Source organism: Electrona antarctica (genome assembly GCF_951216825.1).
Source record: "Electrona antarctica genome assembly, chromosome: 2".
NCBI lineage: Eukaryota > Metazoa > Chordata > Actinopteri > Myctophiformes > Myctophidae > Electrona > Electrona antarctica.
In genome coordinates, this window is record NC_136807.1 from 35140735 (window position 1) to 35162569 (window position 21835).

General features: G+C 43.6%; 2 protein-coding genes across 2 annotated transcripts in view; one reads left to right on the forward strand and one right to left on the reverse strand.

Moving 5' to 3' along the window:
• chchd6a (coiled-coil-helix-coiled-coil-helix domain containing 6a) overlaps nucleotides 1-21238 on the reverse strand; it is a 91810-nt gene extending 70572 nt beyond the window's left edge. Inside the window, exons 1-4 of the mRNA XM_079495724.1 lie at nucleotides 21009-21238; nucleotides 19174-19297; nucleotides 17951-18173; nucleotides 15575-15713 (exon numbers count right to left, since the gene is read on the reverse strand). Of these exons, the coding sequence (XP_079351850.1) occupies nucleotides 15575-15713; nucleotides 17951-18173; nucleotides 19174-19297; nucleotides 21009-21092 (570 nt within the window). The 5' untranslated portion in view covers nucleotides 21093-21238. The remainder of the gene's footprint in view (nucleotides 1-15574; nucleotides 15714-17950; nucleotides 18174-19173; nucleotides 19298-21008) is intronic.
• On the forward strand, nucleotides 3290-4690 carry LOC306917447 (armadillo repeat-containing protein 6-like; the record flags this gene model as incomplete). Its single annotated transcript, XM_079495674.1, has 1 exon — nucleotides 3290-4690. The coding sequence occupies one exon, from the start codon at nucleotides 3290-3292 to the stop codon at nucleotides 4688-4690; it is 1401 nt and encodes a 466-aa protein (XP_079351800.1).
• Nucleotides 21239-21835: the final 597 nt, after the last annotated feature.

The window sequence follows — 21835 nt, forward strand, 5'->3', positions numbered from 1 at the left end:
TTGGGCTAAAAACGGCCATAGCCGTCATCACAAATGTCACATGCTACTTAAGGACCACTTCACCACTTTTCAACCTATCTTCATATTATAGGTCCTCACTAATAATCATGATAAAATGGCACAATTCTTTTCTACTCGGTCTGTGTCGCATAGGAGGGCTGTCTGTTGGCATTTCAGAAACCCGTCTACCAGTGACATCATCGATGGGGAATCCAAGCTAATAGAAACTGCAGGCTTTCTAGTCCTGAAAAGTTGCAATGCGAAAATGGAAGCTATCTTTCTCAAAAATCTAAACATTTTTGTAAAGAAAAAAAAAAATCTGCCTAATGATGATGTCACTGGTGGACGGGTTTCTGAACTGCCCACAGCCCTCCTGAGACACAGACTGAGTAGAAAGAAATTGTGCCATTTTATCATGATTATTAGTGAGGACCTATTATATGAAGATAGGTTGAAAAGTGGTGAAGTGGTCCTTTAAGGCATTATGAAATTTAGAACATTTTGCCTGATATTGGTTGTTGATGGTACCCCAACTTCACTTTCACTTTCAATGTTTTATTTTGGTCTTTAATTAATGTACAAAAATGAATGATTTGTTATGAATACAGATACATTGTTATGACTAAAAAAGGTGTAGGCTGAAGCTAATTAGCAACTTTCAGCAGCTGTTAAAAATTCCCCTAGGGTGGTTGAATAAAAAACAACGTGGGATATGTTAGTAGACACCCTTACAAACACATCGAAGAACATTCTTGGTAAGAAATGTATTCCCAGATTGTATTAATATCCTCTGACTATAGAGTTGGATCAACATGTTGTCCAGCTGCTTTGCAAGCAGCTGGCAAAAATTTAAAATCACACTCGCGTGAAGTGAGGGGCAAATCATAACAAATATCATTCCGGCTATTCACTTCTGGCATCTTCACTTTTCTGCCCTCACATTTTATCCTCAATATGATTTGCTAAGCCAATCAACTCATCGCTATGGGATGATCAGCCAGTCAAATCATCGTGTTTGTGTTCACACAAACAGACAAAGCTGGGCATGGGAGGGGCTAGCGCCCCTCAAAAATAGCTCTATCTTTGTGTGTGTGGGTGTGTGTGCGTGCGTGATTTTGAGAGCCTCTGCAGCTAACGTAGGTTATTTAGGAGGAGTAGGTGAGACTGTCACTAAATGAATGCTGGTCCATGTTCTATTCTGGGGGAGCATTCAGCAAAAGGAGCTGGTGTACAAGCTCACAATCACAACGGGTCGCATTGTGCATCGGCTACTTTTTCCGAAGTGATTTGGTGTACTGTAAATGGAATAAAGCATTTAAAGTACAGTTGTAACTAAAGTGCAGTTCTCCAAGACTATAGAGGTTTAAGTGGAATAAGGTCAGTCCACCTTAAGGGCAGGTTATCTCGTTTTATTAGCTCGTTAGCTCTGTGACATTGTCTATTTGAGAATATGGTGATCGTGGACAATGTGTGGACAGTCTGTCACCTATGACAGACTAAGTACTATGATGTCAGTATGACATTGGATATGTAGGACATCATAGACTACTAGAAGTTCCAGACTGTAGCTTTAACACAACTCTACCATTGTCTGCCTCCCTGAATACTTGAGTGTTTGTTTCCTTTTCTGTCTGTCTGAGTACATAGCGAATATAAGTACAGTCAATAGTGTATGTGAGTTTACAGTTTACACTGAGCACATAGTGAGTGAAGCCAACAGTCTATTAGATTTACATGCAAAGCCATGTGGCCCACTGCAGATTACAATTACTGATACAACCACCGTCTTATCTGTACCCAGTCCTACTGCACACTCCCACTCTCCTCTCCTCTATTTCCATTAGCTTTCCTCTCGTTCACTCATGCTCGTTTCTTCTCATTCTTCTCTTTCTGCAACTTTAACTTTTTTGATTGCTAGCTAGACTCACTTTTCTCTTCTCATGTCACCTCAACACTTGCTGTGAAAAGCTAGTGTGTGAGGGAGGGAGGGAGGGAGGGGGAGAGAGAGAGAGAGAGAGAGAGAGAGAGAGCAACCAAATGTAACTGAGAAGTGCACAAATGGAACCAAATGGACCCGGTCAAACAAAAAAGTAATTATGTAAAGCTATAATGAAGGATGTCTCCATCTGCTGCAGTGCTTGGTGTGGAGGAGTTGTGCATATGCACGTGTGTATGTACGACTGTGTGTGTGTGTGTGTGTGTGTGTGTGTGTGTGTGTGTGTGTGTGTGTGTGTGTGTGTGTGTGTGTGCGTGCGTGTGCGTGTGTGTAATGGCAGCTGTTTCTCTCACAGCCCGAACTGAATGGCTTTCTTGAGTGTTGCACGAGGAGAGACAATATTGTTTTTCTATCAGCAGGCAATCTGAGGCCGACGAGACAGGCGGTTGCGGGTATAAACGCGAGAGGCGGTTTCCTTGTGTCCAATCAGAGTAAACATCTGTCTCATTCCTCCAGACAGATAGACAGAGATCCCCACAGACAGCGCTATCTCGCGCGCGCACGGCAGGACAGATTCCTCCACCGACAACTGCCTGGGAGTTGTACCAAGAGGAACATTCTGATCTCAGAAGTACATAGTTAAAAATCCTGAGAGTTAATTTAATCCCCATCTGTACACTCTCCGTTAACCAAAACTATATACTCTGCTGTACGGCAAATAGAGAAAATAGTCGATCAACAAGCTCACATCGCTTCCCGTTGCGTGTTGTGAGGTTGTCGATCAGCACGTCCTGTTTTTATGGAATGTTGACATGCCCAGAACACGGATGTTAGGGTTCATGTGGCTAAATAAACACTCAGGATTGTGCAGTGTAGTGTAGTTGAATTTAATTCAAATCAAACATTATTTATAAAGCACATTTACTAAGACCACTGGTCAACCAAAGAAAGTGCCATACGAGGTCAGATTAAAAGAAAAGTATAACACAAGACAGCAATTACACAATTTAATTTATGCCTGACTTAAGCCAAAATGCAATCCAATATCGGACAGAGTTAAAAGCCACTGAGAAGAAATTGCTAAGGAGAGATGGGCCAATCAGCGCCGTGAGTTCAGAAATCTTATGAGGTGTGAGGGCCGCATAGCGCCCCAAACCTCTAGTATCTATAACTTCCACAAATGTCAGTGTGTGCGAGTATGTCTGCCTACATGTGTTTCTGCCCAAATATGGAGATGACCAACATCATATTGCATGACGTAGTCGTCAAAACATTATATTAACGCCAAACAGCATGAAAGTGATTTTATTCTGTTCAGTAGTTTGTCACCGCGTGGTGTTAACAAGGATCACAATGTCTACACAAAGGGTCACACAGGAGACCTTTGACGAGGTCGTCAAGGAGAACATGGAGGAGTTTGACATGGATCCAGAAGATGCACTGAGAGAGGCTGTGGAACAGTTTGTGTCTCAAGGTGTGAACCTAAGCTTCATAGTGAAAGCTATACCAACAGCCTCATCTGATGGCAAACAAGAGGGCAAAACTCATGAGGTCTTGCATGCCTTGGAGTCCCTTCGAGTTGGACAACACTCCGGGAACATGACAGCAGAACTCAAACGCTTTACTGATCAATGCTCACTGGAATTTCCACAGAGGTACCTGGCTGCTCAGAACGGCGCCTACCCCGTCATTCTCTCCTGCTGCAGAAAGAGTTTGGAGGACCAAGGACATCTGCTAGTGACTCTTGCTGCCCTGGCTGTGTTGACTGATGGACAGCCAGACTTGTTAGACAAAGCAGGCACGGATCTCCTTTTGTCTATCCTAAGGAGGTACCGGGCTGACCCTGCTGTAACACGTGCAGCCCTTCGTACTGTACGCCACTGCTGTCTGAAACACGAGCAGAATCGTCTGGATTTGGTGACAGCTGGCGTTCTGCCACTGATGACTGGTGCCATCTGCAAGCACAATAGATGTGCCGAGCTGGTTAAGGAGGCCAGTGTGTGTCTCAAGATCATGACATTCGATGATGATGTCAGAGTTCCTTTTGGACGTGCTCACGAACACGTCAGGCTCATCGTAACGCAACACAGCGGACTGAAAGTTATCATCGAGGCTGCCAAGGCTCATCTCGATAAGATCCCTGTCATCAGTGAACTCTGTATCACTTTGTCCCGGCTGGCTGTGAGGAACGAGTTCTGTCAAGACATCTGTGACCTCGGAGGGCTAAAACTCCTGATGACGCTGCTTGCAGACAGCTTTGAGGCCCAGGAAGTAGTTCGACAGTCACTGTGTGCCATACGAGCCATAGCGGGAAACGACGACGTGAAGGACATGGTGGTGAGCGCGGGCGGGGTGCAACTCATGGTGGTCGCCATGAACGTGCACATGAGCAACTCCAATGTGTGCGAGCAGGGCTGCGGATGTCTCTCCGTCCTGGCTCTGCGGAAACCCAACAACTGCCAGGTCATCATGGACAATGGGGGAGCCATGGCCGCCATACAGGCCATGAAGGCTCACCCCGGCCAAGTCAACGTGCAGAAACAGGCATGCATGCTCATGAGGAACCTTGTGGCACACACAAACAACTTCAGCCAGCCCATCCTGCAGCTGGGAGCCGAAGACCTGATATGTGAGGCTCTACGCTCCTATCAGGAGGACTGCGGTGACGTGTGCAGAGCAGCCCTCAGGGACCTGGGCTGCCAAGTGGAACTGCGAGAGCTGTGGACCGGCAAAAAGGGTACCATTGCCAACTGAATGCGTGCCGTCCTGATTTAGACAGATAGTCCCAGATAGGATAATTCACCCCCAAAAAGAAAAAGATCTATAAATTACCCACACCATGGAGCCCTTGGATTCACAGAGATATTTTATTTTTTGTCGCATTCCGAAGCCAATAAATGTATGACGCAGTGTATGAAGCAGTGTATTGGACTCCACGCAGAGTAATAGTCTCCTTTGATTCTCCTAGCGGATACAATGCTGGTCGTCAAATTATTGGCTTAGGAATGTGTCAAGAATCTCCATGAATTCAAGACTTTATGGGGCTGGGTAATTGATAGAAAATAAGTATTTTTTTGGTTGAACTATACTATACCTTTAATGGTGGTAAAACTAACATTTGTTTTCTTTTTTTAAAGAAAAGGTTTTTGTTCAAGTGTAATTCCTATATTCCGATCAGTAATCGCAATAGCATTACATGACTACTATTGACTGTTCAGTGACAGAGGTTGAAAATATATTTTCAGGTCAGGATACTACTTTTATCCAGTCAGGAAAGAGAATCCTACAGGGATTATTTATCATCTTAAATTTTAGTTCCAGTTTAAACATCATTCTGACCCGGCATGCACCTCTTTAAATCATCTTTGTGAAATAGTCACAAATCAAGTAAAGATATGTTTTGTGTCTTTCATTGATCAACCAGCTAGTAGACCTACTTTTGTGAGTCAGACTAGCACTATTCTAGTCCCCAGTTTGGGAACCAGCGGACTAGAGCCCAGCTGAGGTACTCAGCTCAACAATGTGCATGCGTGTGCGTGTGTGTGTGTGTGGGGGGGGGGGGGAGGAGGGGTTAAGTGGAAAATAATATTGTGGATGTGTTGGACTCACTGCATGGCTGTGTGCAGCAGCATTACTACTGTGGATGTGTTTGACTCGCTATATCTCTGTGTGCAGCAGCATTACTACTGTGGATGTGTTTGACTCGCTATATCTCTGTGTGCAGCAGCATTACTACTGTGGATGTGTTGGACTCGCTATATCTCTGTGTGCAGCAGCATTACTACTGTGGATGTGTTTGACTCACTGCATGGCTGTGTGCAGCAGCATTACTACTGTGGATGTGTTGGACTCGCTATATGTCTGTGTGCAGCAGCATTACTACTGTGGATGTGTTGGACTCGCTATATCTCTGTGTGCAGCAGCATTACTACTGTGGATGTGTTGGACTCGCTATATCTCTGTGTGCAGCAGCATTACTACTGTGGATGTGTTTGACTCACTGCATGGCTGTGTGCAGCAGCATTGTGGATGTGTTGGACTCGCTATATCTCTGTGTGAAGCAGCATTGTGGATGTGGATGTGTTGGACTCGCTATATCTCTGTGTGCAGCAGCATTGTGGATGTGTTGGACTCGCTATATCTCTGTGTGAAGCAGCATTGTGGATGTGGATGTGTTGGACTCGCTATATCTCTGTGTGCAGCAGCATTGTGGATGTGTTGGACTCGCTATATCTCTGTGTGAAGCAGCATTGTGGATGTGGATGTGTTGGACTCGCTATATCTCTGTGTGCAGCAGCATTACTACTGTGGATGTGTTGGACTCACTGCATGGCTGTGTGCAGCAGCATTGTGGATGTGTTGGACTCGCTATATCTCTGTGTGCAGCAGCATTACTACTGTGGATGTGTTGGACTCGCTATATCTCTGTGTGCAGCAGCATTGTGGATGTGTTGGACTCGCTATATCTCTGTGTGCAGCAGCATTACTACTGTGGATGTGTTGGACTCGCTATATCTCTGTGTGCAGCAGCATTACTACTGTGGATGTGTTGGACTCGCTATATCTCTGTGTGCAGCAGCATTACTACTGTGGATGTGTTGGACTCACTATATCTCTGTGTGCAGCAGCATTACTACTGTGGATGTGTTGGACTCACTATATCTCTGTGTGCAGCAGCATTACTACTGTGGATGTGTTGGACTCACTATATCTCTGTGTGCAGCAGCATTACTACTGTGGATGTGTTGACTCACTGCATGACTGTGTGCAGCAGCATTACTACTGTGGATGTGTTGGACTCGCTATATCTCTGTGTGCAGCAGCGTTACTACTGTTAAGTGCAGGAGGCAGGTTTGTCCAATCAGAGGGAACATCTGTCTCATTGTGCTCACTCACAGATCCCAGCAGCGCTATGCAGTGGTGGAAACTGAAGGTAACCAAGTAGATTTACTCAAGTACCGGTACTGTACTTAGGTACTTTTGAGGTATTTGTTTTACTTTACTTGAGTATTTCCAATTTTCTACCTGTATTCAAGCACCTACCTACTCCACTACATCTCAGAGACAATTGTCCTACTGTTGGGACCTAGAGTCAGAACACCTCCCAGTGTGCCATGGACCTGCTTCCTTAACCCGCCAGGATTAATTAAAGAACGATTGCTATATGCCAGGATTAACCCCCATTCAACCCTTATTTTGAAGATCCAAAACACAGCGACCGGATGTTGTGTCAACTTAATGGTGTGTGTATTGTCTCGACCGGTTGTATCTTTGCCTGGAGCATGAGAAGTACAGGCCGGCACCATTACAGCGACTGCCAGGCTCTGTGCAATAAGCGTTGTTTTTACCAGAAATGCTAATTTCACATTAGTGATCTGCAGACCTGTTACACCAACAGCAGACTAATTCTCATTAACTATACAGACAAACACTGTTTTTATGTATTATTTTATTGCTCCTGGTATTGATGATGATTTGTATTGTATGTTGCTTGTATGTCTTGATTATGAATTGAATAGACCACAATGGAAACAAGCCATCAGGACTTTGTTTGTGTTATCCTTTTAGCATTACTCGCATTATTGCAGTACAGAAAATACAATGCTGTTTTCAATGCAAACTGTTAGTGTTTAATCAATCAAATACATCTTGAGTGCGTATACAAAGCCTTTTGAAATAATGTAGAATAATGTATTTTGTATAAATATGCCAGTATTACATTTGTTTGGGTATGTGGGCCCTGACCATCTTATTCTTGACACATACCCAAAAGAGCCTTGACTAACAAAAAGATGAGAACGCCTGATTTAAATTATTCCACTAAACGTACATAAACCACTTCAGCCCTATACTCTGGCTATTTGAAAATAGCCTCACAATGCATCGCATTGCGACATGTGAGCTTGTAGATCTGCTATTCTGAAACATTTTTAAAACTTGAAACGGGACGTTTTTGCACTTTTGGTACACATTCATGCCAATACTTTTAATCAAGCATATTTAGAATACCAAACTTTTATACTTGTAACAATATTTTTTATATTGTGTTATTGATACTTTTACTCAAGTAGAACTTCTTCCACCATTGTCAGCAGCGCTATGCTATCTCCTTTCAGCACTATACTCCAACCACCGTCTGTCTGTCTGACAAACCACTGCTGCACAGCCAAATACAGAGTGTTCATGTAAGCACTTATAAACCCTATATACCTAGTTTACCAGGATCCCTCAGGACTCTATACTAGGTCCGCTCCTGTTGTCCACTCTACACCACATCTCTTCGCCGAACATAGTCGACCTACAAGCTCATCTCCAAGTTCCTCATCCCAGAACAGTGTGGTTTAGCCACTTTCAACCTGGCGTCCCTATTTTGGCCATGTCATAATCAATCAATCAATGCACAGCATCTGTGTGTGTGTGTGTGTATGTATGTATGTATGTATGTATGTATGTATGTATGTATGTATGTATGTATGTATGTATGTATGTATGTATGTATGTGTGTGTGTGTGTGTGTGTATGTATGTATGTATGTATGTATGTATGTGTGTGTGTGTGTGTGTAGCTGCCCTGGCCTGCATATCTCGAGGAACATTAAAGTGATCAACTTCAAACCTGCAGTGTATCGCAGAGTGAAATGTGGTTGGACAAATGGGCAATAAATGAAACTGGCACTCAAGTATGCTATGATAAAAGGTACGGATAAGACTTCTGACACCGGGTAGAACGGGTATTGCATTCCCATTTACAAGCATACGTTATGGAGCAGCACTTTTCTGTTGAATCCGTTCTAAACCGACCGTAGAAAGAAGCACAACTACTAATAAATTGAATGTTACAGTGTTAACCCATTCAGGCCTGACGTCGAAATTTAAAAAAAAAGTTTTCTAAATCATGACAATTTTCTGAAAGATTTGAGGCACATTTTAACGATTTTTCAAAAATAGCAGACCTACAAGTTCATAGCGCACCACTCGGTGGCGCGCTATGAGCTTGTAGATCTGCTATTTTTCAATAGCTAAATTATAACTATAATTATAACTATAATAATTATAACTATAATGTTTAAAACACCAAAAGGGGTTCCCGCCCAAAATGGGTTAAAATGGGATCACGTGGGTCCATTATAGCTATACTGTACCACACAATCTCCCATGCCACAACATCACACATTTTGAGCAGTATAATTAAGTGAAAGTATAAGCCTCCATACCACAGTTTTAATAGATCTCCTAGTAAACTCATATAGAGGTAAGGATTGTGTCAAATTCAATAGCGGAGGCAAAATACTAGTTATAATGAAAAGAACTAAATTACCGTGCGAGGCGAGGTATAAAGCAATTAGAGGAAACATGTGGGCTAGGTGAAAATAATGACACATACCGTCTGCTGGAAATTACATTATGCACCTATAGAAGCTAACCATAGATAAAACACAACCCCCTTTGCTCTCTACATCCTTGAAGATGCATGATTGAATGTATATTCCATTTCAACTCCACAACCACTTCTAATTTGGGAAAAAAACTAGAGAACTGAGCATTGAGAAATCACAGTGTAAATGGCAAGTGCTTAGGCAGATTAGATGAACAAGAACCACCTTTTGTCTCTGCGAAAGAAAATGACGCACTCGAGACGTGATGTAATTCCAGGTACAGTACACAGTAATACCCTGTATGAAGACACTGATGTGGGGATGGGGGGGAGAGAGAGAGAGAGAGAGAGAGAGAGAGAGAGAGACAGACAGAAGCCATTTAAGAAGCTATGGAATACAGAATGCTTTTGCTGCCATCTAGTGTCTATTACAAGAATCTCCACACCAATTCAGCAAAGACAACAAGTCTCATCTGCATATTAAATTAGATATGCCCATTTGCAAATACAACCAATAATTGATACATTTAGAAACTAAAGTAAAATCAATACGTTCCACACACACACACACACACACACACACACACGCACACGCACACACGCGCACACACGCCATCCATTTTTGTAGATAGAGGTGTGTGCATGCGTACGTGTCTCGCAAAACAAAAATATTGTTCTTATTGGTACAGCAGAACATTGAGCTGGAAACGAAGGTTGAACTGTGATTTTGAGAAGAGAAGCTATTCTAACCTGCGCTACAGTACGCTTAACCTGCGGCTACAGCTGACTCCACTCCTGGCCCCCAATCTTCACTAGAATCCAACGGAGCGCGACGCCAACAACCCGGCCCAAGCACGGACGACGGTCGTGCGTGAGGCTCTATCACAGAGTGGGCTGAAGGCCAGTTAATAAAACAGTCTTCCTTAAATGTTCTGAGCAAAGAGACAAGAGGATAGAATCCAGCGTATCGTATGCTAATGAGACTTATCACCTTTTATTCTGCTTCTGATGGGCAGCAGGGGGGGCATTAATAAAAAATAATTAAAGACAAAATCCCTTTGAGCCCTTTAGCTCCGCTCACTTCCTTTCTTTCTGTTCTTCATCTGCCTCCTCCTTCCTCTCCCTCGCTTCGAAATTAATCTGCGGAACATTTGCCGCCAACAATGACTATTCACGGGGCACAGTGCACAGCGGGGCGAGGGCCCCGGCTGAAAGAGAAGGATGGAGGGAGGGAGGGAGGTCAGGCGGTTCGCCCAGAAGACAAAAGACGAGGGAGGGAATGAAAGAGGAAATAACGGATGCCATTACTGTGATAACCCCCCACCCCCTCATTAACGCGTTTTCCGGTCCTTCGTCTTGACGCGCGACTCTGTGATTCACCCCAACACCGGTATAAGGGACGACTCACTTAGCCCACTGGTTCTCAACATGTGGTCCAGGGACCCCCAGGCGTCCTTGGGGTGTTACGGGTCTGTAATGCAGAGCGTGTCCAATTTGCACAGTGAGTTAAATGATCAGAGGATCACACCCGTGTGAAGTGAGGGGCGCTCTAACTCATGTTGCTATGATTAGGTGATGTAATGATGATGTAAAACAAACGGTGACAAAACAAACATTAAATTCTCTTTATTGTTAATGGCGTTTTTAAAACAAACATTGAACTAAAAAACTACTACCTATATACAATTAAACTTGTATATAGGAGGGGCTATTGCTCCTCAAAAATGACACGTGTGTGAAGTGAGGGGTGCTCTTATACATCATCATGTCATAACATGTCGATTTGCTCGTCCACATATGACGTACATTATCCATTCATTGTCAATGGGAATGTAATGTTTGTGTAAGACGAAAATCTACACTAATAGCTGAATATAGGAGGCTTAGCTCAAAAATAAGAAAGTTGAGAATTACTAGCTTAGTAGTTCTGTCACATCTAATAAGAATAAGACCATATATGCACAGGCAAGGCGTTCCGACGGCGATATTGTGTGGGAAAAACTGTCCAATTTCTCGCTTCAAATGTTTTCAAAACCATTTTTGAGAGCAATGTTTAGCTGTAAATGACATGTGTGTGTGTGTGTGTGTGTGTGTGTGTGTGTGTGTGTGTTTACATGGCTGTCATATTGGATACAGCAGTGAATCAAGCAGCGGAGTAGGTGCTCTGAGGCTTTGATTAGACAGCGGTCTGTTATAGAGCGGAGTGTTCCGTAACCATTATCAAGAAATAACACACTGCTGAAATCAGCGGCTGACTAATCAGAATCAAGAATCAAGCATTCAACCAAGCCGTGTAATAACAGTAATTAACAGTCATTGTCTTGCTCAGGACACATCAACACTTTGACCAGGGCCGGGGCAGACCAGGGACCTTCCGTTTCTCAGGTGGCCTCACTGCCTATCTATCTATGAACGCCCTAATGCCCTAAACACTAGCCTCGGTCCCAGGCTTACTTTTCTGCGAAAAGAAGAGCCTGGTCACAACGTAAGGCAAAGAAGCTATCGGCGGACGTATCCTCCGGAACATCCATCAGATGTATTTCCCCCGGATACGATATTTCCCCGACCAATCACAACACTTGTTTCATTCGCGGAGAATGTAAACTGATTTGTAAAGCATCAACGTCATTTCCTTGGGAGATACTTCCGCTAAAATCCCGCAACTTCCGATGATAGTCTTTTCAGCGTAGGTCTTGCCCAGGGTGCCTAAACACCATTGACAATGAAGGGAAAATGTACGTCATAATGTGCCTCATTACATCATATTGTCTCTTTATTGTTAATGGCGTTTAATGTTTGTGTTGGCACCGTTTGTTTTACATCACCATTACAACACCTAATCAACATGAGTTAGACTTTAATATATTAGTGCCCCTCACTTTACACGGGTGTGATTTTAAGCCTTATATTCCACGATTCCATTTGTTTCCATTCCAATTTCCCGCAATCCTGGCCTGAAGAGCCCTAAATGATTAGCACTGGATGCATTTCCAGTGATGTACTGTAGCTGACCTGTACACTGAAAAGTCATTGTTCAATCAAACATAGGCTTGCTCAATTAATTGCATTTTATTTTCAATTTTGGCTTCCAATGATGACAAAATAATTGAGATAAATGAGCTGCATTCCATTTCACAATGATTTGTCTCTTTAATTTTCATGCACTTTTCGCTCTCAGGCTGTGACATTTTTTTTGTTTCGTTTTAATTAGTTGAAATTCAAATACAAAGTGGTCTATGACCAAACAATAAAGGAGCTAAAACAGACCAATATTTACCTAAATCATTGTAATGATTGTGACCATAATCGAGCAGCCCTTTTCAAACACTTCTTGTCCTCTCTCACTGACAATGGGAAACCACAGCATTCCCCATTGATGCAGGAGTGGTGTCCACACTAATCACACTCAATGTTTCTCTCCTCATCTCCTCATCTCTCTGTCTCTCTCCGTGCCGAGTCACCCGTCATCACTTGCGTCTTTTCATCGCAGGATATGAAATGAACACTGGCCCTGAGCCAAGTGTCGCTGGCTTTATAGCTGTTCCAGCCTGGTTGGGTTTATCTGTGCTGCTGGGCCGTGTTGGCAGTCACCCAGCCATCGTCTGGATGCTACATTAGAAAAACCCACTGGAAGTTAGGACAGCCTAGTTCAGGCCAATGATTCTCAACGAGACAAAACCGCTGCAGAACGTTGCAAAAACAAGTTGCAGCGGTCTGAATTACCCTGTTGTAAGTCATTTGCAAGGTAGTTCTCAAACAAGAAGTCGCGACACATGTCAGTCACAACTCATCACACAAACACATTTACTCACACAAATGTTTATGTTGTAATGTTACATGTTGTCTCTGCTGAGAGAGATGGAGAAAATAGTGAGAAATGATAGAAAGGAGGGAGAGTGTAGGCCTCTATAGCCGTCTAATAATGTATCGTATTTACTATTTATATGAGTATACAATATACTATACTAAGTTGATGTGCTATGTAAACGGTGAACTATCTCCACTCGTCACCTTGACGCACACGAACACGCACACACACACACACACACAGTATTCAAGGAACATAAATTCAGACATTATTTGCCCCCCTGGCCTAGGCTGGCTAATAAGCCAGACTAATTATTTTTTGCCAACGGCTGATTCTGTCTGGCTTATTAGCCAGGCTACCCCTGGCCCGGGCCGCCCTAGCACCTAGGCTGGTAATCCAGCATTACAGTGTGTCGAAGGTTTGAGTCCCGATCCCGACGACCTTTGCTGCGGGTCTTCCCCCACATCTTTCTCCCCGTTTCCTGTCAACCTACTGTATATCTGTCAATAAAGGCAAAAATCCCAACAAAGCCCAAAAAATAAGCACCCCCGAAATGAATGATAAAAGTATTATTATCATCTGCTCGCTCTGCCAAGTAAAGGGGCCGCCGCAGGCTGTAACCACTGTTCTGGATTAATCGCTACAGGGAAGTGGGTTCAAGTGTGCGTGCGCGATGTGCATATGCTCATGTATTTGTGTGTGCCTGCACTGCCTGCACACACACACACACACGCGCGCACACAGGCGCATATGGGAGCTGTAATTACAACGCGGCCTGAACATTACAGGTCTGCCGGTGTCTCCATCGGTCATTCTGCTCACACGGTCCCTCCAGTGGTGTTCTATTAGCCGCCCCGCGCGTGTAGGAGACGAGATAAGGAGCTCGCTACAGCATGTCTCAACACGGGAGGGAGGGGGGGGGGGTCACATGAGAGAGAGGGTGGGTGTGTGTGGGGGGTGTAAAACAGCCCAACCCCCCGCTCCCCTCCTCCCCCCCACCGGCCACTTCCAATCTTAAGCCCCCGGATGGGAAAACTCTCCGGGTGCAATTTAGCGCTTGCACCGTGCTGATAATACCGTCTCCAGAGAGGAGGGGAGAGTGGTGAACGCAGGGACAGAGAGAGTAGAGAGAGAGAGAGAGAGAGAAGGAGAGAACCATGGAGAGAGAAAGAGGATAGGGGGACAGAGTTGGGCGCAGAAGGAGAGAGCGAGAGAGGAGCAAAAAGGAGGGAGAGATTAGAAATGAGGGAAAAAAGGCAGAAAGTCCTGAGTGAAGGACGAGCGAGAAGACGAGAAAGGAGGAAAAAAATGTGAATGACGAGAGAAACTCAACTGAAATTACAGACATGACGTGACCCAGGTGAAGTGGTGGACGTGTGATTTAAGAAAAAAAGAAAGAAGGTTAGACTGAATCATTACAGACACCCCCACCCCCTTACTCAGATATAGGAGTCACAACTCCATCACCCAACTCGGTGTATGTGAAGCAAGTACAGCCAGCTTTAGGAAAGCTCCACAGCTCCACCTGCTGTGCACTGGGGGTCAATACAACTCTCTTCCTCCACAGTGGAGGAAGAGCACTGTACACTGGTAAACGCTGCATTTATATAGTGCCTTTATCCAAGGTGCTTTACATAGATTGTGCATTACATCATTCACCCATTCACACACCGATGGCGGACGAAACCAATGCAAGGCATCAACCTGCACATCGGGAGCAATTGAGGGTTCAGCGTCTCGCTCAAGGACACTTCGACATCAACTCTGGGGGAGCCCGGGATAGAACTGGGAACCTCACTGTTATCATCTGTCTGCTCTACCGGCCACTCTATCCCTGAGCAACTGCCGCCCCCACTGGAGAAAGCGTTTATTCTATTGCTTAAATGTGGTGTAACTGTAAATATGTTTGTTTTTCCACCACTCCTGAATGAGGTCCTGGGCCTGGTGAGAGCAGGAGTGGACCTGGTGAGACGTAGGAGGGGCCCGGACAGGAGTCAACCCACAGAGCCTAGTCCTTCCATGCGCCAGAAGCGTACCTCCCAGCTCCGGCAGAGTAGTTCTGGAGTAGTTCCAACGGATTGTGTGGCCTTGGTCTTTCCCTAATGGGACTGATCGAGGGTAGCTACTGGGACGTAAGTCGGGACTTGATCACCCCGGCTGGGTCGCCTGAGTGAGGGGTATGATGTTCGAGAGACCCGAAACCCCGATGACCTTGGGATACATCACTGAGGATACGTCCCAGGTGCATCCATGTGATGTTTTTTAGTTCGTTTTTTATGATAATAAAATGGTGACGCTGTTTTTTTAATGCCATGTTTCTCACAAGTTCTCCATGGCATGATTGTACCTATGTTATATGTATATTAACTGAACAAACACAAACTATAAGAATGTGGTGAAAGCTTTCAGATAGATACACGACAAACTCCTGAGTGTTAATCCGTGTGTAGACTTACCAGTTTTTTGGCACTCTCTTCACATGTGCGGTGTCTGTCCTTGCTCAGCTCCTTGCTCATCTCAACCCTTGCCACCTCCCGTTCCCTCCTCACCATGTTGGCCAGCTCTTCTTGTAGTATCGCCTGCTGTTTCTCAAACCTGGGGGTTGAACAAACAAACAATGATCTGTATACTGTAGACTTCTTCACGGGTCCCCCGATTCAGTAGGGGTCCGGATCTGTGTTTTACCATAATCACACAGACTCGTACCTTGGGTCTGTTTATCATTGTGTCAAATACCACAGTGGATCAGAGAAGACCCTTGTTCAGCGCTCATCGGTAGAGAAAAAGTGCTATGATGATTACACTGACCAGGGATCAGATTACTTCAGCGCAATATAGGGTTGAACAAAGTTGGGCTGCGCATACTGTCAGTTCAGTGAGAGCGGAGAGAACACAGACTCAGAGTGCATCAAAATAATATACCTCCATGGAATCAAAAAGCACACACGCGTCTGTCTTGTAGTGTGATCCGAGTGAGAGACACACACACAAGGAGGCACATATAAGAAACACCACAAAAATATCATTCTACCATCTGAGAAACATTTCCAAAGACCGACCATTAACATGATACAGAGAAACTAATTCACTGTTTTATTACCAGCAGGCTTGACTACTGTAATGCTCTCCTGTCTGGCTTACCTAAAAAAAACATTGGTCGGTTACAACTGGTCCAAAACGCAGCTGCCCGCGTGCTGACAAAGACCAAACGTAGAGCACACATTACACCGATTTTAAAGTCCCTGCACTGGTTGCCTATACATTTTAGAATAGATTTTAAAATTATTTTACTTGTTTTTAAAACATTGAATGGAAATGCACCGGTCTATTTTTCTGAAATGCTACCTAAATATGTGCCCGGCAGACCCCTTAGATCCTCTAGTGCTGGTCTCCTAGAGATCCCAGAGACCCCAAACACAAAGAAATATGGAGAAGCCGCCTTTAGCTACTATGCCCCTGTGCTGTGGAACAGCCTGCCAAGGGATCTACGGTTCTCTGAATCTGTGGACATTTTTAAACGAAATCTTAAAACACACCTTTTTAGCATTGCTTTTAACTAGATCATTGCATGTCTCTTTCCCGTTTTAGTAGCTCATTTTTGTTTTGTTATTACTATGTACTTGATGCTCTCTTGTGTTTTGCTTTTTCTTGTTTTATTTTTGCTCTTACTGTAAAGCACTTTGAACTGCACTCGTGCTATATAAATAAAGATTGATTGATTGATTGATTGATTGATACAACCATTATAAGGCAAAATGTTCTACATTTCATTATGCTTTAAGTAGCATGTGCTTTAAGTAGCAACCGTTTTCATAATTCTGAATCCATTCCAAGCATTAGTTTTGCACGAAAAACACTCCTTGGGCTAAAAATGTCCATAGCCGTCATCACAAATGTGATGAAGTCAGCACATTTGGGCATATTTGGGCAAGTGGCTATGGCCAAACTAGGGGGTCTATGGCCAAACTAGGGTTTTTTTTCTTCAGAATGATGAAAACCCCCTAGTTTGATACGTCACATGCTATTTAAAGCATAACGAAATTTAGAACATTTTGCAATATATTGGCAACTTTCAGCAGCTGTCAAAAGTTCCCCTAGGGTGGTTGAATATAAACCAACATGGGATATGTTAGTAGACACCTTTACAAACACATTGGTGAAGAAGATTCTTGGTAAGAAATGTATTCCCAGATTTGACATTATACTGATAATATTCCCTGACTATACTGTATACAACTCAATCACATGCTGCCGTGATTCTCTGAGATGTACACTGTCAAAATAAAATGGCCACAGGTTACATACACCCTGGATGTCCCTGGATGAGCTCTTAAGCGTTTTTCATACTTTGGTGCTGCGAAAAACTTGGATAAGGAATCTGAAATATTCAGAGATTATCTGACATATCTACAATGTATTGCGTTGCTCTTTAAATATGCTACGCAAATAAACCTTTACCTGGCTGGCTTTCACCTTATTGCTAGCTAGCTAATCTTTATTTGTGGGTGTACACAAATAGGGGAATCATTAAGTTATACAGCATATCCCAAATAAGACCATTACTTTTATCAGTCAGTCACCAACCCAGCAATGGACTACTTACTCATGTCAAGTAGTTATTTTAATTTACAAAAATATAAAAAAAATAGCCCATCTTTAAACTTGTAGATCTGCTATTTTCAAAACATTTAAAAAAAAAAACGTAGTTAGCAATTGCCTGCATAATTGCTAATACTATAGTATAAAGTCAATGGCCCATATGTCGAGCAAAATGATATATCGGTCAGGCTCAAGTAGAGATCCACTCTTCCTCTCAACATAAGAACACCCACCTCTTCTGTTGATCCTCTGCGTTGGCGGCAGCTGCGTTGGCGGCAGCTGCGCTGGCGGCAGCTGCGCTGGCGGCAGCTGCGTTGGCGGCAGCTGTGTTGGTGTCGGCGGTGGTACTGGGTGGAGGACTGGGCTGCAACGGAGGACTGGGCTGCAACGGAGGCGGTGGGCAGTGGCAGGGGGCGGGACTGGGAGCGGGAATGGGGCTGGGACTTCGAGACGTGCCTTTAAAACAAAACACAAAGACTCCAAATCTGAAAACACTTCCGATATTGTTAGTAGCTATAGTAGGTAAGGTATGGGAGGGACTATTATAACGTCACAATTAATTAACACACAGGACTTGTCCACACGTCTTCATAATTACACCCGTAGGAGGCCTAGGACGTGTGGACACGTCTTTAGGTCATTTTTAATGATATAAAACGCGATCGATAAAATCAATTTTTTGACAGCGGCCGTTGCTAGGCAAAGCCTTGCTCGTCCGTCCCGGAGCTTTTTTGCTGCGCACGCAGCCATTCACTTCCTGGTTTACGAGCCGACAATCTCAGGCTATCCCGCCTCTAGCTGCCGCTGATTGGCCAGGCCGTTTTGTGGCCGGGCATCAAGTCTGCCTGAGAGTTCCCAGATGGGAGCAGGAGGGGGGAACCCAGTGTACTCTCTGCTGACCCATCTGGCGGAGTCAGGTTAGTATACATACTGTAGAAAAGAATACCAGCCGAAACATCCACACTGTTGTTTGCTGCTGGGGGGGAAACAAAATAAAGTTTAAATCCTTCCAGGAAACTACGTGAGTGCTGGTATTCTTTTCTACAGTATGTATCTTCCAGAACCGTGCACCTGTGACATTATGACATGGAAATACTCCACCGAGTGCTTGCTTTTGCTTTCTTCTTGTGCGTGTATACAATCATTTAGATTACTGACTTAATTTGTATCCCACAGCCACAGGCAAGATAGACTTTCACTGATATTATGAAATGAGTCGGGCTGCCCTCTCATAGCCGAATCATCAATTAATCATCCAGTTTGGTCTTAGTCGACCAAGACTTAGTAAGTTGATAGTTTTATTTTATGCTTTCGTCCATGCTGAATTGACATTTTGTACCTTTGTTCACCAGCCGCTAGTGTGAACACAGCATTATTCGACTATGGATTTCTTTACTGAAGGATACAAATACACACAGTAATAATTGCTATAAGAGTGAGTCTGCCACTGTAGTACCCTGGTCTTCGTTCTGAGGGCTGCTTGAGGCTGGTGATGGTGAGGTTGGTGACGGTGTGCGTGGTGGTGGTGGTGGTGGAATGTTGGCTACGCCTTTCATCCTCTGAAGAACATCCTCTGACAGCTATAGAAAGACAACAGAGTCACAGAGAGAGAGATAGACGGAGATTGAGTCAGAGAGAGCAAGGGTATCACGATACATGGTTGACGATACGATACATGGACGATATTGGTTCATTCATGGCGATACGATACGATTTAATGATTTGTAATCGATACAGTAACAATTTAGAAAAGACAATCTGTGTGAAACATGTGGATAGAGCAGTTTAAGGGAAACATGTATCTCTGGCAAATACATGGACATTATATTTGAACACATTATGGACAAACCTGCACCTTGACATGAACAATCATTACACACATTTATCAATAGACCAAGTGTAGCGATAGATGGAATAGAAAAGTAATTAAACCCCTCTTTTACTGTTTTTTTCTTAAAATTGCTGAATACAACGCACAAGTGCTTAGTATTGATACAATTATAATTTGCATTGCAAAACGATTCGATACCGATTATTTGCATTTCAAAACAATACGTGTGTGTGTGTGAGAAACTAAAACCACCTCCTGCATCTGACTCACAGCATTTGAATGTTTGGATTTAAAGCCTATATAGAATAGATGCTAAGAATCAGCCTCTGCTAAATGTGGGACTGGGTAGTGTGTAGTGCCTGCATCTTTGCCAACATTACAATGAGGTTTACTTTTTAAGATGTTAACTAGGTTTCATATTACGTTTGAACTGTGCTTTTAAATACTTTTTGCAACAAAGTTATCTTTCCAGCTGCCTTGTGTCACGCGGCTCACGCCCATGCAGTTCATACGAGGTGAATGGTCTGTCAGAGCAGAGGTGTTACACTGACATTGGGACCCTATTGCATTATGTGACTCCAGTCAGAGGTTGCCGTTTCGTCATATTGACAAATTCATGCCTTTACGGCCCGCATTAAAAGTTGTAGGTCGGTCAGGATCAGCTATATTGTATAGTTTCATATCCATTTAAAAGTTATAGCAGAAAACGTCTACCGGTAGTTAAATATCTCCACTTTCACTTCGTCACTTTTCCTCCAGTCGATGTAGTGTGTAAAGTTCACATTAACCGCAACGGACCGGAAACTTCTTATCAAATATGCGTATAATAATTAGTTGTAGGACTATAACACAATATGGGATAAATGGTGGGTCCTGAACGGTTAGGTACATAGTTACTACTAGACATGTATGGTTAGTTAGGTAGCTGTCCTGAAAATAGCTAAGAATCAAAATGCACTGCATGGCTTTGCCGAAATGACACTACAGCGACACCCATGTGGTTACAGAATCAGATAGGTCGCCGATTTCGGTGTGACCCAGGCGTGTCATGAAAGAAACTGCCCTCTGTCAATATGAACATAACCCCTCGGGCACGACCATAGAGGCACGACAGGCAGCCCCCTGCCTGCATCCTGCTCTGGCATCCTTTGCCGGGATTTATTTAAGCATGGTGTGGTGTTTTACATTAAATAATCACTGAATACCTGTAACAACATTCATAAATATACAATATATACAATACAACAGCGAGCATCATACACGATTCAAGCTAGTTATCTTCAAGCTACTTAATCTGCAACAAGCCCATAGCAAACGAACGCTACTACGTTCAACCCCACAGACCACGCAGAACGTCGCTTTGCCTAAATAATAACAGACCTACAAGATAACAACGCGTCGCGATTTTCAGATCTGTAATTTTTGTTTTGAGGGCAAAGCGACAACCGTATAATCTTTACCTTGACTCCACGCAGGATTCGGACTCTATCCTCCTCATCTACGCCGAAGGACACCTTCCTGGTTGTACTCTCTCCAGATCCCATTACTGAATTCTCTATTATGATGATCTAGACTACACTGCTACTGTTTTTATTTTTTATTATAGAGATCTAACGTGGTTCAACCTCACAGTCTCAGCTGATGATCCTCTCCTCTCTATCATCGACTGGAAATTTTGACAGATGGGTTCCTCCCGGTTGCCAGATTTGTTGTTGGCCATCCCCCTGTACAGGATATGATCAGAAGTTCAAACAAACCAGCCTACTTATTTCACGTGTAGTACTTTCAGTTTATCGTGATTTCATATATTTATTTATTTTTACGTTATTTTATTTACGCGTTTGTATAACTCATAGTCTCTAACATGCATTAACTTCCTTGTTTCCTTTTAGTACATGAAGTGACAACCTGGCAACCCTGATGTTCATAGCAAGTACTCAGTAGGAGTTCTTATTTTGAATGAATGAATGAATGCATGAATGAATGAATGAATTAGAATGCATTTTTCAGTCATGCATTATAAAGGGCAAAACCTGAAAAGCTGAATATGCAACATAATACATAATATAACTGTACTCTCCCATTGAAAGGTGATGGCGATCACTGCCTTCACCCCCCCCCCCCCCCCCCCTTCTACTCTACATATAGTGTTTTATATTTCTTGATGATATTGTATTTTGTTATTTGAGGTGCGCTTGCCCCTCCAATGCATGGCTTTTGAAAACTACATCATATGGCAGCCAAGTCGATGTATGGGCTTTTTAATGTTTGTTTAGGGCAGCAGTCC